Genomic DNA, 17,952 nt, shown 5'->3' with positions numbered 1-17,952 from the left:
GCTGAGTCAGCGCCATAAACAATGAGACGCTTGTTAATCTAAAACTCTGTCCAGAAAAAACTGTTCCAGAGTCGACAGCTTTTACAATGTTGTACATGGGAACGTTAAGACACGAGTCGAACGGCAGCGAGCAGTAAATCCTGCTGCAGGACTGACAGCATGAAGAGACATGGACCTTCTGAAAATCCACTCTATTGCTACTGATTACAGTAATAAATAAATATAAAACATCTGTTTCCAATAGAGTGTTTGATAGATTATGTTGTTGCTATGGATAATGAATTTTCCTTTTCTCCTCTATATTTTCTCTTCCTATCGGGCTCATTGCATAACTCATTGCATTGCCCTTCTCACGGTCTGATCTGGCTGTTACTGTAAGTTCTTTTGCATTAGTGTTTTTCACCTTGTTGTGAACCGCCTGTGTTTCCTTTCCTGCACGTTGACACTCTACTGCTTAAAGTATCGTGCATTGAAAATCGAACAGAACTGTGTGACCATCCACTTATATTCTTTGTATTTTGCTGTTGCTGGGTTTCCACTGGTGATACTATACTGGTGCATCGCCCAGTTTTGTCTCTGATCTGTTTTTTTCCAATCCTACTTCCTTCACTTGCATAGACATGTCTTTGAAGATCATGTTGAAAGTTCCAGTGAACAGCAACTAAACGCAAATGTAGCATGCTGAAATCCAGGTCTTTAATGTGTTTGACTCATTATGTTCATGCATCTGCTTGTTTTGTTATTTATGAGCCCCTGAAATGAGAGTATGTTCATGAAAAGGCTGCAGAGTTTAACACTAACCACACTAATAGCACGGCACAAAATAAAAATAAAAACAATTTAAAAAAATCAATATTTACCAGGAGAGAATATTAAAGTGTTGCTCTGCGGCAGAATTAGGAATTTGTGTTTTTTCCTTGTTGGGGGTAACAGTACAATTGTTAAATGTTTGCAACATTGTTGTAAAAAAATAATAATAATAATATAATAATAATCAGAATAAGTCTTTTGTTACAGTAATAAGTACTAGATTAAATACGCCGCTGGATTTGTAGAGTGACCTCAGCGGGAATGGTACGCACTGTGCGTGTGCCATGGCGGTCCCTCTGCGGTGACGTCACGGCCGGACGCTCCTTATTTGGCCAAGCGTGGACCGACTATAACAGCATCAGCAGTAGAGTGCTGTCACAGTAAAGAGCGGCTTTTGCGGACTTCAGATCCTAACGTGACCAGAACCCGAGATGAACGCGGCGGCGCTGTATCTCCTCCTCACGCTCTGCGCGTGCTCTGCCTCAGGTGAGTGCGTCGAGCTCGCGCGCTCGCCTCATTAATTGAATAACACTTTGGATACGTGTTTTTTGTTCTCACAGTACTTTGAGCGCGAAATTGGTAGATTAATGAGTAAAAGGACGAAGGAAGTAAGAGATGTAGTGTAGAATGTGCAGCAGATGTAGCGTAAAGTCACGTATAGACCGTTTGATCAGAAACATATTCTGTATCTTTTTTCCGCTCAGCCTGAACTTGTGATCTATTCTTTCCGTTTTAGTTTTTTTTAATTCAAGCACATGTAAAAGCTATTAACTTACTCATCCTTGTTCTATGTGTAGGCCGTGTTCGCCGACTTTGCCCATTGGAAGCAATGAGCCATGCGACATCTTAAAAGCCCGTTTGTTTACACACAGTAAATGACTGAGTGTTCAAGTAATGTGAAGGGAAATCCTGGAAACTATTGAGGCCAAAACAGCTCATTACTGGTAGTCTGAAAAAATAAACCGCGTCTTTGAGCCTTTGTGGCTGCAGCCAGACTGTACAGTTAGTCCATAAACTGAATTAAAAAGCACGTTTTATTAACTCTGATAAGAGCAGTTCCTTTCACTCAGCGCTTCATTGTGTGTCTGACCAAACGCTAAGTGAATAATGTTTTTTTATTAATCCTAAATCAGCAGGAAATAGTTTACACGAAGCACTTTACTCCTTAATGTTTCAAGGGCGTCGTGATATTCTCTGCACATTTAGTCGGGCATAAATGTCCTTATTTGACGTTTGGCTGTGGTCAGTGTTTCATTCGAGCTCCTTTTCTTGCAGACTCTTACCCTAAAGCCCAGAATATCATTTGGCAGTCAACAAACTTCAAGACTGTGCTCACGTGGGAGCCCAAGCCGACAGACGCTTATTCCTACACGGTGGAGTACTCTGTGTAAGTACCTGAGGCCAGACCCTCATCTGTTTCCAACGCACTCATGTTACTTTGTTCTCGACACAGTTCATGTTCTCAGATGCACTCTGCCTGTTAACCTGCCCACTTCAAAAGAGATGACTAATGACAGCAAGGTGGGATAAGAATCTGTTCCAGCTCAGGAAAAGCAGGAATGTTGATTTGTGTCCATGATTCTTGAATCAGAACTTTAGAGTTTAAACACAACAAATAACACCTGCAAAAGGCAATAGTTTTATTTATAAGGGGAATCCTGCTTATAAAACCTTTCCTAAAAGGTTCTTTACTCCATCAGTGTGTCTGACAAGTTGAAAAGCTAATGGTTGTAATTGTGCACCCGTTGCAGTATTGGTGCGGACCGACAGAGGAACCCCCACTGTATCCGCTCCTCAACCTCATGGTGTGATCTGTCCAGCTCCCTGACCGACCTGAAAGCCAACTACACAGCCGACGTCCTGTCCGAACCCCCCCGGGGGGTCACGTCTGATCTCACCGAGCCGCCTTACAGCACCTCGCCGCGATTCTGCCCCTACAAAGACAGTGGGTCCCTTCGCTACTGTGACTCTTCAGGAGTTCTCATAGTTCAGCTCCATGTCCTTGATCCCAGATCCCAATTTAACCACTGGGAAAATAGTTTCAGCCAACGAGGCGACACAGTCAGAATAATATACAATACACGCACACACACACACACACACACACACACACACACACACACACACACACACACACACACACACACACACACACACACACACACACACACACACACACACACACACACACACACACACACACACGCATACTTCCAGCAAAAGAGACACTGTGTCCTGAGCGATCATTACATTGTCCTTCACCTTGAGTCCTATTTTTATCCCTCTTAATAACAAGCCACTGTTCAAAACTGTGGGAACAAGCAAAAGGTCAGAAAGGTCAAATAAACACGAACAGTCACAAAACTAAGATGAACAGTAATTTAAACATCCATTACATTGTACAAAATCACATCCTGCTTCTACTTTGACCTAATGCACCTAACAAAAGGGAATGGAACACAACAGAGATATGGGGTGGAGACTTGATTGGTCAGCTCAGGCTTTCTACACGTTGTGGAGCGTGTACAGATAATAACGTGTATATGCAATAACACCACAGACGTCTGACTGTCTCCCTCCCGTCTCCACAGCTGACATAGGCAGGCCTGACTTCAAACTGCAGGTCAGTGAAGATGGAAGTAAGATCACCTTGTACGTGACCGACCCACTCACCAACCTATTCCAAGATGGCCGCCAGCGTACCATCAGGGACATCTTCTCCGACGACCTGCAGTACCTGGTCACGTATCGGAAGAGTGAAAGCACGGGCAAGGTGAGCAGCCGCCGCCAGCGCTTCCGCTCCGCTTCAGTCGCACGGCGCCGGGAAATGTTAAAAGCAGATGCTTTCCTCCCCTGCAGAAGCAGCACAAGTCCAAAGACAGCGTGATCGAGCTCACGGGTCTGGACAAAGGGGAGAGCTACTGCTTCAACGTCCAGGCCTACATCCCCAGCCGCAGGACCGACAAGCAGCTGGGAGAGATGAGCCAAACGCACTGCTCCAATGTGGAGAACAAGTCCATCTTTGACGGTGAGCACTCATTCACACACAGGTCATGGTTCGTGCACCTGAAGGGAGGAGTGAAAACACTGACCCGGCCGCGCTGGTATTCCTGTGTTTATCGGGCCACGTCGTCCGATTCCTGCCACCGCGAGGATGCAAACAGAGACAGGAACAGGACATGACTATTGTTGTGCGACCGTGTGGGTGTGAAGCGGGTCGTGGCTCAGACACATCAGTCAGTTTGGATAAATAATGCAGTCGGCTGCGTCTCGTCGTGTTTATCCATATTTTCTGTTAGACGTCATCTTTCAGGCCGAGCAAAAACAGGTTCTGATGTGGCTCTTGATACGGAACACTAGTTAGCAATCACATCCACTATTTAGTTATTTGACTTAGTTCTTTCAGCTACATTTAATTCAATTGCCAGTGAAGCTACGTTTTACTGTTTCAACAAACCTTTCAAGTTCGTCTTTGTGAAGACTATAATTTAAAGGTTCAATTAATGTTTAAGCCTTAACTAAACAACGGTGAGCTGATGATCAGTATCACGATGCAGATATTCTAGGAATGTTATGGACTAACAATACAGTTCAAGCCCCAGGGAACGTCAGCGTTTATTCCCTTTCTCCCCAATGGAGCCCATCTCTTGTCTTTTAATTTTTTGATGTGTGGTGGTGACAAACAAACAGAACCAATTAACACAACTATAGTAGTTTTCTGACTTTGACACATTTTGTTCTGCTTGTGATTCTGGAGAAGCTTATGTGGGCGACTGAGCCGGGTCAGTACAGATGTCTGCTCCAGAAATCCAACAGCACCTCCCACAGGAAAACACGAGCACCACAGCGATGCTACACGTTTTTCACGAACCTTCGTGACCTCCTGATCTCAGCCCTTTGACGCCACGTGTTGCTTTGCCGTCCGCAGTGTATTCGACGGGCTCCATCGCCGCCGGCGTCCTCCTCGTCCTGCTGCTGATCGGAGCGGCGATCGCTGTGGCGGTGGTCTGCTACAGGCGCCGGACAAACGCACGGATGAACGGCCAGGACAAAGTGACGCAGGGTGTGTAGAGTGTGTGTCCCGTCACACACACTCACACACACACACACTGGGCACAAACGGTACGACGGAGCTGGAGCGCAGAGCTACACTAGTTTTAACTTCCACTGTCAAACACTGGAATCAATCTGTCGTTTAGTTTCTGTGAAACTGCTCTTGAATGTGTTGGAGATTCACTGTTTAATGCTGCAGATAAGGAGACTTTAGGGAGCACTGTTAAAAACTGCTAGTATTATTCCATCGTCTTGCTGAACCTGTAATAATCCATTCCTTGGCTTTCCTGTTTGGTGAGTGGTACCTGTTTAGAAATACTACCAGCTACTTTTATTTATTTTATTTCATAGTTTTACTTGAATTGATCGCCCTTTTGTGGATGATTTTGATGCTGGGGAAAAGCTACACTTTATAGAAAATCAAGACAACTATTATTTTTGTATCCGATGCCTAATTTATTGTTTATTGAAACTAACTTTTTTGTATATGATGCTGTTTTTACTGTTGAAAAAGCAATTTGTTATATGAGGAAAAATTGAAGTAGTAATAAATATTTTACATAATTTGAACTGTGGCCTGTTTGTATATTTCGAACAACATCCACCTCATTATTCTAGCGTGGCCGATAGGTACATATTTGGCTTTTCGACCATATAGCTCATATGAAAAACAATAATATTCATCTCGTCTTAGATCCATTCATTTTGTGGCCATGTTGACATGCATGTTGCAGCTAAAGCAATGACAATCAGGACAAACGGGAAGAACTGCCCACAGACATGTGAGAAGGTACGACTGACTGAACCGAAACCTCCAAATGTTCTGGTTTAGAAGACGACGGCGGCTCTACACAGGAGGCAGCGCACGGCTGCATTTGGGCCTTCTGCTCTGCAGAGGCTGGTTCTTGACTCTGGGTGGGTCAGTGAGTAAAGTGTGATGTGCCAATGCGTAGCGCCTCCACGTTTTTAGCTCCTCGGATGCAGTGGTTTCAACATGCACAGTCAGGCCCAAGGGTTAGGGTTCAGACGGACACACCCGCCTTGCCTGGGTTCGAAGGAAAGCGTTATGATACTAAGAAACCTGTATGTTCTTGGACTGCCTTGGCAGCGTGATGATTCAAGCTGAAGCATCCACAGATTTAAAGCCTTGACTTTTCCTCCCATACAGCAGGTGGCAGAACAACCTCCCACAGCTGAGGAGCCCTTTAGGGTGAGCAGTGCCACCCTCTGGTTGAACGGAACAGGGGTTTAGTAGCATGTGGGCTGTGATGATCATGAACTCCACGGCCGCTTTGGACTTAGGCACCTCGAAAGATTTGTTCTGCCTGGCAAAGCAACCCACCACCTGGAAACTTTTTCTGAATAGTTAATGCTCTCACTCTAGTTGCTCAATGAGCTCAGCTGTTTGCCTGAAAATACTGAGTGTTCAGGTTTCCCAATTCTTGAATGTTTTTCCCCAACCTTACCTGATGGTATGGGAATAAATCCAACATGTCAGGATTCATCAGGCTCAGGGAGAACAACACATTTCCACAAATTAAATGATCATAAGTCATCCATTAAGTTAGGTCTAAATGTTAACCTTTGACTCACAGAACAGTATTAACTATTAAAGGAAATCTTAACTTAGTTACAACACTTCAGCTGATCATTGACTCACTAATCCTAAACACACACCCAACAGCTTTAAAAAAAAAAAAAGGGAAAAGCCTCCAAATGCAAATTTATTATTTTTATTATTTAATGCATAGTGAGATAATAACAGTATTATCATTCATTTAAAAACATGGTTAGAGCTAGAGCTCCTTTACATTTGAACATATTACATCACAATGAGATGTTATGTAATAGCTGAAGGACTGGTGGACGGGCCTGCAAATTCTTGTACCAGTGACTTACTGAGAGAAGCTGTGACTGCAATAGACCCAGTCCATGGGTTAATTAAAGTCGAACAAAAGTTAGAACATGATCTAACAACCAGACAAACCTTCAGAAAAAAAAGGTTCATTATTAGACCAAAAGAAAAAGAGGATAATCATGATATGAACTGGCAAAATTAAGTTAATGACGGCAATCACGATCATGTGACTGTTGGCATCATTATTAAAAAATAAAAAAGTGAAAATGGCCTTTTTGAAATAAGCAATGTATTATTCTGGCTTTGATAAATATGAAACAGAAACACTATCCACAATAAGGACATGCTGGAGCTGAGAGCAGCCACTGAGGCCAGAGGTCTAACTAGCCAAGTCTGTGTCCAGGAGCACTAGTTTATGTGCTCATAACAAACCCTCAGTGTTTGACAGAACATGTACATTAACATGCTCAGACAGTCATACTCGGGCTACGCTCTACACCAGAACCTCCTGTCAAACAGAACAGACCTGTTCTCCACCAAGCATTCGTCAGGGTCTGAAGTTGCCTCAGAGCATTGCACAATCATAGCCTAATTAAAACAAACAGTGCTTGGATTTGACACGGATGTAAATTATTTCCCAAACCTTTTAACTTGTCAGGGGTCTCATAACAATAATGGCCTCTCTACATAAATGCAGCTGTTATCATCAGCTAATAATCAATCATTAGTAAACAGTGCAAATCTGACAGTGGAAGAAATCACAAGGATATCCCATCATCCTCTGGTTACGTCATTCATCCCTACCTTGCTTCCTGGGGGTCAAGTTTAACCATTTAATTTAGCCTAAACCTGCTTACTGTTATTAATAATTTTGAGGTAACACGCCTGAAAACAACTTATCTGGGATGCTTTCTGTGGGTGTGCATCCTACATGATGACTGGTGCAAGCGTGCTCTTACTTCAGTATTATTCTGTGCAAGACATGATGCCAGACTATTGTTCATCCTGTTCATCACTACACACCAACTCTGATACTGATGTCAGGTATGAGCAAAAGGTACACAGTGCAGTTTACACCATCAAAAGTTAGGATTAGACAGGACTAAAGGTGGCGTTTTAAGTATCAAAGCATGAACAAGGCTTACAAAGAGTTACAAATGATTAAAAACAGATTCTAGTATCAGCTTTAACCACTGTCTAGAGTGCAAAGAATTAATGGACTGGTTTTGTCAAAGCAGTGTATTTGTAGCTAATGTCAGCAGTCGCCTATGAGCCAAACTCCACAGTTTCCTCTGTGATAGGCTTGAACTCGTAGTTTCCCCTCCCATCCATGTGGAGGTAATACTTGAAAGCAGAGACATTAAAAACAGTCAGAAAACAGGGTTCTAGTGAACAAGAATCAGCTGAATTACAGTCTCGTAGACATAAAGATAAAAATTAAATAGTGTTCAGCCGGTCCAGTAGACGTGACTCACCTCGTGGTGTTTCCAGAGAGACTTTCTGTGAGACACCGTGAACAAGGTGATGCCAACCTGTAGACACAAAGAACACTAGTATAGGAGACTACGTCACATCAATATTAACAATTTATTTTAAGGATTTAGACATTTTAATAGTATAATTTCTTCTTGGTTCATACCTTCCTGCAGTGGCTATAGATGTAATCTTCTACATCCACACTCACTGCACTGGTGCACTCGTCCAGAATGGCAAACTGGGGCTTGTGGTAGAAAAGTCTGGCCATCTGTGTACAGGAAGTGCATAAGAAGTGCCTCAGTCGTATGGTTCTCCAAGAGCAGGAGGGTTCAGACCACATAAGTGACATAGAGCACGTCTCTGTGCCTCCAGTACGACCTGCTGACAGTGGGTGATGGTTGAGTACTCACAGCCATCCTCTGCTTCTCTCCTCCACTGAGAATGTCCATCCAGTCCTGGACTACGTCCCAGTTTCCCTCCCTATCCAGGATGTGGCCGAGCTGAACATTGTCCAGGTACTCCTTCAACACCTGGACCCAAGCGCACACACACGCAATGACGGCCATCATTAGAAACACATACAGACAACAAAAGTGAGAGTATGGTGGGTGAGTGTGTGTGTGTGTGTGTGTGTGTGTGTGTGTGTGTGTGTGTGTGTGTGTGTGTGTGTGTAAAGGGGGTGGGGGTGGTGGGTTCGTAAGTCCCACCTGGTCAGAGATGCCTTTCTTCATCTGTGCTTCGTGGGTGTCTGGGTATATGACTTGGTCCCTCAGAGAACCCAAAGTCATGTATGGCCTCTGGACAAACACAACATAGTCAGCTCTAACTGTCTGTACGTCACGGATTTCAAGGTGTTGGTGGAGCAGAGTTTTACCTGTGGAACATAGAACAGCTTCCCTCTCTCAGGTTTTGTCAGCTCTCCTCCAAACAAAGGCCACAACTGAAAACAGAGTTTAATGTTTTCAAGCCAAAGTAAAAGCGTACTTCATATACAGCAGGACAAGGTGATAATCTGTTCCCTCTAGTTAGGCTCCTCACCTCTCCAAGAACTCTGAACAGAGAGCTCTTTCCACAGCCATTTGGTCCACATACAAGAACATTAGTTCCAGAGCTCACCTATGTCAGAGGACACGCCAACAATAGTTAAGTCTCAGATGGTCTGTCTGGCTGGAATGTGGCAGAGGGAGAACTGAGCTTTACCTCAAACGTGAGGTCTCTGATCAGGACGTCTCCATTGGGTGTCGCCAGTGGTGTGTGGTCAAATCTGAAAAACATTATTTTAAAAAGCACAACATTTAAAACTAAATCAAACTCAAAGGAGGATGTATATGCCAACTCAAAGTCCTACTTTATGATGTTATCTTTGTTGATGATTTGACCACTTCCGGGCACCAGGGTGAGATTTTCTGCGGAGTTCAATTCTATGATAATAAAGCTGCACTTTAGGGAAGACGTTTGGCTGCATGGCTCCACATCTCCACATCAGAGACAAAAATGAAATTAGCCGCTTACCCCGCTCCTGCTGGGAGACCATGGTGCGCTCATATTTGCCTTCATTGAGCTCCTTCAAGACTTTCATAAGTTCAGTGATACGAGCAGTGAATCTGTAGCAAAATGAACAGATCACAAACATTTAAGGGATTTTTGTTCCATATGTGTCTCATAAAATGAACCCAATTGAATGACCGCATATCAACATGACAATTTACTACTATTGAGTAATTATTATTTTGTAAAAAAAGGTTTAAGAAAGACTCTGTACAAGTGTGTAACATTTACCCTGAGAGGCGGGTCATCTCTCGACCAGCCAGTACAATCCTGCCCAGGGCCTGAGACAATCTCAGGAGCATCCTTCCACTCTGGTAGTAGTCCTACAGGTCAAACAGGTACAGTGACATCAGTTACACTCTCATAGCACCAAAAAACATCACTGCTGTAAAGCATTTTACAAGGAAGCTGTAGAGTTTACATGCGATTCTAGCAGAGAGATATTTGAATTTCATCACTAGGATAGGACATAGTTAAAGGCAATTATACATTAGTGTATGTGCATGTCTGTGTGTGTGCTTTCCTACCTCAAGTAGCTCAGAGTGTGTGCTGTGCAAATGTCGGGGGTCGGACAGGTTCAGGAATGGCCGGCTAACCACCAGGTAGCCTACCACAGTGGCAAGATCTGCAGAGGAGCAACATGTGGACACGTGTACAGAAATCAAGCACACAACTCCTTTTCTCCTCCTCCTTTTGAGAAGACCATTCCTAACCAAGTTTGTACAAACGTTGTCCAAGCACTTAGCAAATTGCCAGAAAGGTTATACATTTATGAATCACTAACTTGAAGAGTTGTTTTTCCATTTAACATTTCTTCTTGCTCTAGTAAAACAGAACGACTATGTAAAATTGCTGGTCAAAGAAAAACAAGAAATACACCTTACACTTTGCAATTAAGCTGTCCACAAATCCCATGGAGAAGCGAAAGTAGATGAAATTATGCAAGTGGTCCACCTGGGAGAAGAAATCATTTAGTACAGAACTGAGAACTTTGTTCTGCTGTGAAATAATCCAGGCACCATTTCCCATATGAGATATTTATTTAAAAAAATTGAAATATGCTGAAAATGAAAACATTTGTTATTGTGAGGACCAGGACTGGATGATCACTGCTGGGTGACGTTCCCGGCACAACTAAACTTACACTTGACTGCACCCAATAGACTAACAGACTGCTGGGTGTGACCAGAGTCGTTTGACTTTTAATCAGTCACATTGTTCCTCTGAAGACAAACACAGCTGAAGTGTTACCCACCAGCTTCTTGAATGTTGCATGGATGGTTTGTTTTTCCCTCCTGTTCCCATTGTAAAAGGCAATCTCCTCACTAGAAGACCAAGAAACCAAATGAAGTTAAAGTAACAGATTTAGGGTAACAGGATAGCTGTTGGTGTGTTTACCTGTTGGTTATAAGCCGTGAGTTGATATAACGATACTCTCCCTCGTAGCGTTGCTCGGTTACTGTCATCTTGCCTATGGGTCTCCTAAGTCTGGTTAGGAACAGCCCTGAGATCACCAAGTAGGTAATCATGATGGCTGGGCCCTAAGTAGGAAGGAGGCGGCAGACATAATGAAGTACAGTAACTTCCTGTTTGGCAGTCCTGTGGGAACCATGAAATACCCTTAACAAAACAAGGCTCTCAAGGGTCTACCCTGATTACCTGAGCTCCAATGGCAGTCGTCAGCTTGAAGATATACAGGCCGATGTCCAACAGAGGCTGCAAAACAACAATAAATATTAATTTAGAGATATTAAAGAATATAGAATATTAATTTAAGAAAAAATCTGTAAATATTTTAATTTTGTTCTGATCCCAGATGGATTTGAATCTTGAATTTTGAATTCACGAAGTAAAAGAATATCACATGGTACCAATACTGGTAGTTTGGTACCTTGCTGAGGTTGGAGTACAGGTCCACCACACTGTTGCAGAACTTCTCTACATCCTGTGTCAGCAGCTGGTCAGCATTGGCTATCCGGTTGTCCAGGTTTCCCATTTTGTAGTATGTGAAACCTCTGGAAAGTCAGTCAACAAAAAAAAGGAGGCCAAGGTTACAATGTCTATTGATTCTTCTGTCACACAAGGGTCTGAATCAAAGACTAGAAAATTAAACAGCTGCTGTACTACTTACTGCAAATATTTGTCGTACAGACTCTTTGTGAGCCTTTCCCGGAACCTGAGCTTCAGTTCGTTGAGGCCCAACTTCAGGAAGTTGTTCACCAAGGCTATCTGGAATGACCCAGTCACACAGAACAATCACGTATCCATTTGAGGGCCTCGTAGCTTCAACAGCACAGAAGAGGTGACAGTGACTTTAGAATAGTTAGAAGGTTTCATGCGCAGGAAAAGGGAATGATGGAAACATACAGGACTAGTGAGGCAGGACAGGAGATGTATATTTTTCCTGTTGTCAACAAACCCACATTGACATTCAACATTGATTCCTATGTGTGTGAATATAAAGTTTGATCTTATACGTCATTGTTACTATGGAAGTCACATTGTTGCCCTGGTACAATGACTCACTGTGAGAATCTCAGTGTGTCACAGATATGTATTTTTCCTTTCAACGGATTTGTGAACAACAAAAAAAATATATGTATAAAACATCGCGTGTCAATACTGAGCCACACTGAACTATGTTTGCAGTAATGATTGATTGCTCACTTCTTCCATGCAAAATGATGTATAAGAAATGATTCAATTAACATATTCTACTTTTATAAAGAAAATGAATTACACAGTAGAAGAAAGAAATATTTCTTCACATCAGGTCTCCTCTGTACACTTTCCACACTACAGATATGTTACAGCACAATATATGGATTGTGTAGCGTGACAGAAATCATAGGGTTAACAAAAGAGGACACTTACAACTGGCATGAATTTGATAAAGCTGAACAAGAAGGTCTTGAAATCTTTTGTGGAGCGACCAATAATTGCACTGCAAACCACAACATGCACAGAGATGAGCAAACGTCCCCAACAGGTCAGTAGACAAAATACTGAGGCCGGAGAAATATTCGTCTTTGCTAACCAGCCAAAATAAGTACAAGAACAATTTAACTTGGAGCAGAGAATAAAGGATCTGACTGATGTGAATCAGATGTAACAGTGGAGTCCTGAGATGTTTAAACACAGGAATACCATTCAATTCATGTCTTTTTTAGTCATCATTACTCCACCTGCAACATTTAAAATAAAATAACACATTTCAGGAGGTTTCTTTCAACAAAAATCTCCTTTTGAAATTCATAAATATTGATATTAATCTGGCTACAAAAATTAATAAATAAAATATTCTGTTCACATAAATTTAATGGAATTCCTTGTGAGAATGTTTTCCAGAGAATTTATACCAACAGTATTAACTATACCACCTGTCAGTGTTATGGCTTGAAGGGGAGAATGTAGACCTCACAATAAAAAAGGATGGAAAAGCACAATACATGTACAAAAGCAAAACCACAGTGTTAGTGGTTTAAAGCTGGGCTTTCCACTTCTGAAAGAACCATGTGCTTTAAAGTTACCCCTGGTATCACTGATATGTAGGAATAAAAGTGCTTCTTGAAGAGATTGATGTCCCTGCTTATAATACCGCTGTGGAGAATCAAAACACAGTGGTCAGTTCCTGCAAGGATTCAAAAAGCAATATAATGGCAAAACCTACCCAAGAAAAGTAGAATCAATGAGCAAGGCATTTTTTTAATACTTGGTAGCAATGAATTAGCTTCTTGCGTCCAAATGTGTTTCACGTGATCCTAATGAGACTCTGCTTGAACAAGTTGAATCATTTTCTAACCAGGTGTTGACTTTACCTACTACCTAAAAACCACACCGTGATTCAGAGTCTCTTAATTATTACCAACCTATGTCTAACGTTCTGTTCTTCTGCCCAGGACAACAGAGACATATGTGCTGAGAGCTGCTCATGCACAACTACCAATTTCTTTTAGCTTAATCTTGGTTCACACATCACTGTACCAACTGTACTGTAAACAAAACCTTGTTTTCATGTTAGAGGTTTTAGGAGACTGTTGCCCTCATTGATCTGCTGATTTTGATGCTGCTGCTGCCTAAGTCCTACAGCTGCTCTTGTATAGTAAGACACTCCACAGAATCTCTCAAAGATGTTCATACTATATGAAACAAACTAATATAGCTAATAACTAGCAAATATTTTGGCTTAGGCCTACTAAGCCGCACATGGTTAACCAGAAAGTTATGGTAATTTGCAGTAAATGTCTGGATTTGTATGAACAGAAACATTATTTGGGCAAGAAATACTATCTAGAAAAAAAAAATCTGATCACTCTTCTTCTGTGGTTGTACATCTGCCGTGCTTGTAACTAATCAATAAACCAACCAGAATCTGACCTTTCAATCATGGTGCCATTCTGAATCATCCATACGTCACAGTAGGTCCTAGCCACCAACATGCTTGCAATAAGGATAAGGTATCCAGTCTGAGGTGAAAACATAGTCAATAGTTAGTAGAGCCCATAAAACACAGTCATAAAATCCTTTATTACCCTGCCCACGACTCCACTCATATGTACTGAGTGGAAGAGATAAGACTGAAACCAGAGGCTCCATGTGGTTGTGACCTCGGCTTATGAACCTGACGTATCTGTGTCAAAGTACTTGTGTTTACAGTTATTATCTTTTATGATTTTAATGCATGTGTGTCAAAGGGCTCATGTGTTTAGTTAGTATTTAACTTAATAATTTCGATGTATTAATTTTTATGGTTTTAATGCATCTGGGTCAAAGGGCTCTTACAGAATGTCCGGTCTGATCCTCAGTTGTTACACTGATGAGATTTAATTTGAGCAAGCATTGAACTAGACGGGTAACAGCAACATAGACAACGTGACAAGAGCAAACAAGCTGCTCCGTGGGTTGACGTCATACCTCCATGCAAAAGACACGAGGAATCATGAGCCGCAGAATCCGTGTGATCCGGAGGAAGAAGACCATGTCCACTGCAGCACGATCTTTTTTGCCATCTTTCTATAGGACGTGGAATATAACAATGTTGGTGTGTTAATATGCTAATGTTAACCCTTATGCACGTTTTAACAGAAACCTTACGTACCTCCGTGTTCAGCACTAGATCTGACTGTCCTTTTCTGGGACAAAGAGAAAAATAATAATTAAATCAGACATGACCAACTGAACTAAAGGATGATGGAAACACATGTGGGTGACACAATACTCGTTAAGCGGTTGTGGTGCAAAATGTTGAGTTGATTCTCAAGCAAAGGCGGCAGTTTGTTCTCTGACTCTGACCCCCAATAAACTTATCAATAGCATCTATAACTTTCTGCCAATCATCTAGGGCACTAAGTGACATTATATCCAATTACATCCCACTGACAAGTAACTATACACAAAGCCTTATGATACATTTGTTCCCTTTGATAACTATATGGCCAAAATACAACATGTGTTTAAAATCACATTTTGTAATGATGAAAGTGGAGAGATTGCATTTCTAGATAATGTGTGTCAGGTGCGTTGACACACCATTTGCTAACTCTTATCTTATAGTTTTATTCCTATTCTATCAAGACACAATTGACACAAAACGCTAAATCTAGAGAATCGCGTTTTGAGACACATGTCAGACAAAATTAGTGGAAACCAACAAGGTTCCGGTGAACATGCGGCCGCCTGACATTGATCATCAGCTGGCGCGAACTCAGCAGTTAGCAAGTCGCTGTCACTTGTCAGAGCGCGGAGCTAGCGGATGCTAAGCGTCGTAGCATCCCGCCAGACTCACCTGCAGCACGCAGTCCGCTTACCTGTTCTGCCTGTGCGACCGTCGTCTGTGTTTGAGCAGGTATAAAACCAGCAGGACGCCGCCTGCTATCGAGGAGTTCCTCGCGGTCACATATTTACTGAACGCCGCCATGTTTATGACCCAGCGACCCCGGTGTGGCCTCCTCGACGCCGCGACAGTCCAACAATAGGCCCGTTCTAATGAGCCAAAGCCTGCGCAGGTCACCGGCGAACACGGCGAGGCGAGTCGGCCCACAGGTCAACTTCCGGTGTGACGTTGAGCAACCTCCTCTGACGTCACGACAAAGTAACCATTCTTCTTCTTCTTCTTCTTCTTTTGTGGCGTTTAACGGCGGCTGGCATTCTTAAAGGCGCTCTACCGCCACCTATTATACTCCAAAGTAACCAATTGATATGCAGCATAGTCAATAAAAACTGTTGTCGGCTTCCCTCAATCAAATGTATCTTTGTGTATGTAGATATTTTATATGTACAGAAACATATCAATACAAACAAAAGCAACAAAGAAAGTAATAGATTCCCTGGGGCACTGCATCCAGGCTCTTATGATGGGCAGCAAAGGAAAGATAAGTATCCAAATCTGTCCTATGTTTTTTGACTTACAGAAAGCATTGGCACAGGACGGAGCCTTTCAACTTGTAACCTTGTTGTGAAAGAACCCTTTGAATTTTAGTTGAGTTAGGTAGAGCAAGCTGAAAAATATGTGCATGACCTCTCAGGATGCATACTCCAACCACTGGCTTCAAGAGCTTCATGCCCACAAATATCTGACTCCTTGTTATGAATCATTATGGAATCACAATTGATATATAACTACCTTTTCAAAAACCAAGTGTGGCATTTCATATGTCATGAATAGAAGACAGACAGCAGTTCAGCATATTTGAATGAATATCATGCTCGGTACAGCTGGAACTGAAAACCGTGCCCTTGGACCACTGCATGCAAACCCTTTTGGTTTGAAAGTCTCTCCACACAATGCAGAAATATGATTCGATTTTTTATTTTTGAGTGATTTGTTTCACTGAACAGATCCTGATTGATGTTTTGTTTACATTTTACTAGGGATATTCCATCACAAACTGAAAAGCACAAGCGCAAAAACCTTTCAAGTTGTTTTTACATAGCGTTTTGTGTGCTGCAGCGCCCTCCTCTGGCCAGGTAGCAGTAGTACGATACAGCTGGAAGTCCGTCAGTCCAGACGGGGCAAGAAAACAAATTATCTGCTGCCAATGTCACAGTGTATTAGTATTTATCACCTAGAAATGGCAAGCATTTATTTTGGTTCATATTCGGGATGGAAATATAGTCAAACAAAGATAACAATAATTTTTAATAATTGAAAGTTTAAAAGTGAGAGTAAAAGTTTAGAAGTGGATAATTGTATTTTAGTCTCTGTTGTTCAGTTTTACAGTATGTGAGTAAACGACAAGAAATTTTTTTTCAAGGGCAGTATATAAGGAGTATTCACCCTGGAATACAAAAGCTCCCATTGTTCCCTTTCAGTTACTTCACTCTTACAGTCAGACTATACATTTCTTACAGTCCGATGATCTTATTAATTCCTGTGGAGTCTATTTAGATGTTTGGCACCTGTTCCTACTGTCATTTCTTTAACAGACGGGATACGAATTTATACTCAATTTGTTGAATTTATTTTTACTGGTTTATTATTTTTCTGACACTTAGGATAAGAATGTGACATTACTCATTGTGGCGGGGCAAAAAATGATGAGTGCTGTGATGTCAGCGCCACACCTGCACACATGGAAACAGTAGGAAACACATACTGTAGGAGGATTAAAGCTTTGAACAGATGACACACAAACTTGTTTAGATGTTTGCTGAGTGTTGGAGCTGAGTCTTGTGTTTAGAGTTTAGTGTTTATTTTAACTAAACCTTAAGGAACCAGGTCCAGATAAATTCGGTTTGGTCGAACTGTGCGACGATGTGCCTGCAGGCTGCCAGGACATGGTTCTTCTCAGCAGCGTTGTTGGAGCAGCGACATGTCATGACCTCACCAAACAACTTTAATAAAGTTCTATGAAAGGCTTCGTATTGTAATTTGGTGTTCATATAAATAAACTGAATTGTTTAAAGTGAACATTTGTTGTAAATTATTCACAACAAGTTATTGTTGTGGATCTGAACTTTTTTCTAATTGCCAAATAACCCAGAGAACAACAACATTTTCAATGTCTATAATGAAGGGAGTGAAATAATTGTTTTAAAACATGGTCCACCAATGCCTAATATGATTTCTTGATGATGCTTTAATCTGACAATGTGTGTGTGAAATCTGCAGAGATGCTTTCTGCACATCTGACAGGAGCATGGGGCTTCACACACTATGGCTCACTCTATTGTTCTTGCTCTATCACTCGAATAAGAAAACCTTTAGA

The 17,952-nt window shown here is 41.9% G+C and overlaps 2 protein-coding genes across 3 annotated transcripts; one reads left to right on the top strand and one right to left on the bottom strand.

The window, feature by feature from the left end:
• Window positions 1-1,137: 1,137 nt before the first annotated feature.
• On the top strand, window positions 1,138-5,433 carry LOC114854383 (tissue factor-like). Its single transcript, XM_029148716.3, has 6 exons — window positions 1,138-1,296; window positions 2,086-2,197; window positions 2,562-2,755; window positions 3,402-3,583; window positions 3,670-3,838; window positions 4,739-5,433. Exons 1-6 carry the CDS (start codon window positions 1,242-1,244, stop codon window positions 4,879-4,881), a joined length of 855 nt encoding a protein of 284 aa, XP_029004549.1. The 5' UTR covers window positions 1,138-1,241; the 3' UTR covers window positions 4,882-5,433.
• Window positions 5,434-6,580: 1,147 nt separating this feature from the next.
• abcd3a (ATP-binding cassette, sub-family D (ALD), member 3a) lies at window positions 6,581-15,833 on the bottom strand. 2 transcript variants are annotated; one of them, XM_029148223.3, is made up of 23 exons: window positions 15,553-15,833; window positions 14,844-14,877; window positions 14,660-14,758; window positions 14,123-14,211; window positions 13,276-13,345; window positions 11,877-11,974; window positions 11,637-11,760; window positions 11,405-11,461; window positions 11,144-11,286; window positions 11,001-11,070; window positions 10,630-10,699; window positions 10,273-10,370; window positions 9,977-10,068; window positions 9,710-9,801; window positions 9,546-9,618; window positions 9,398-9,461; window positions 9,236-9,313; window positions 9,072-9,137; window positions 8,905-8,994; window positions 8,608-8,727; window positions 8,361-8,465; window positions 8,197-8,253; window positions 6,581-8,065 (listed from the first exon to the last, which is right to left on the bottom strand). In XM_029148223.3, exons 1-23 carry the CDS (start codon window positions 15,660-15,662, stop codon window positions 7,988-7,990), a joined length of 1,977 nt encoding a protein of 658 aa, XP_029004056.1. In that variant the 5' UTR covers window positions 15,663-15,833; the 3' UTR covers window positions 6,581-7,987. The 2 variants fall into 2 exon arrangements, with proteins under 2 accessions (XP_029004056.1, XP_029004055.1); XM_029148222.3 differs by lacking the exon at window positions 13,276-13,345 and adding an exon at window positions 12,620-12,689.
• Between the last annotated feature and the right edge of the window lie 2,119 nt (window positions 15,834-17,952).

The sequence above is a fragment of the Betta splendens genome, chromosome 4 (assembly GCF_900634795.4).
Source record: "Betta splendens chromosome 4, fBetSpl5.4, whole genome shotgun sequence".
NCBI classification, from domain to species: Eukaryota; Metazoa; Chordata; class Actinopteri; order Anabantiformes; family Osphronemidae; genus Betta; species Betta splendens.
This window is presented reverse-complemented; position numbering and strand designations above follow the sequence as displayed.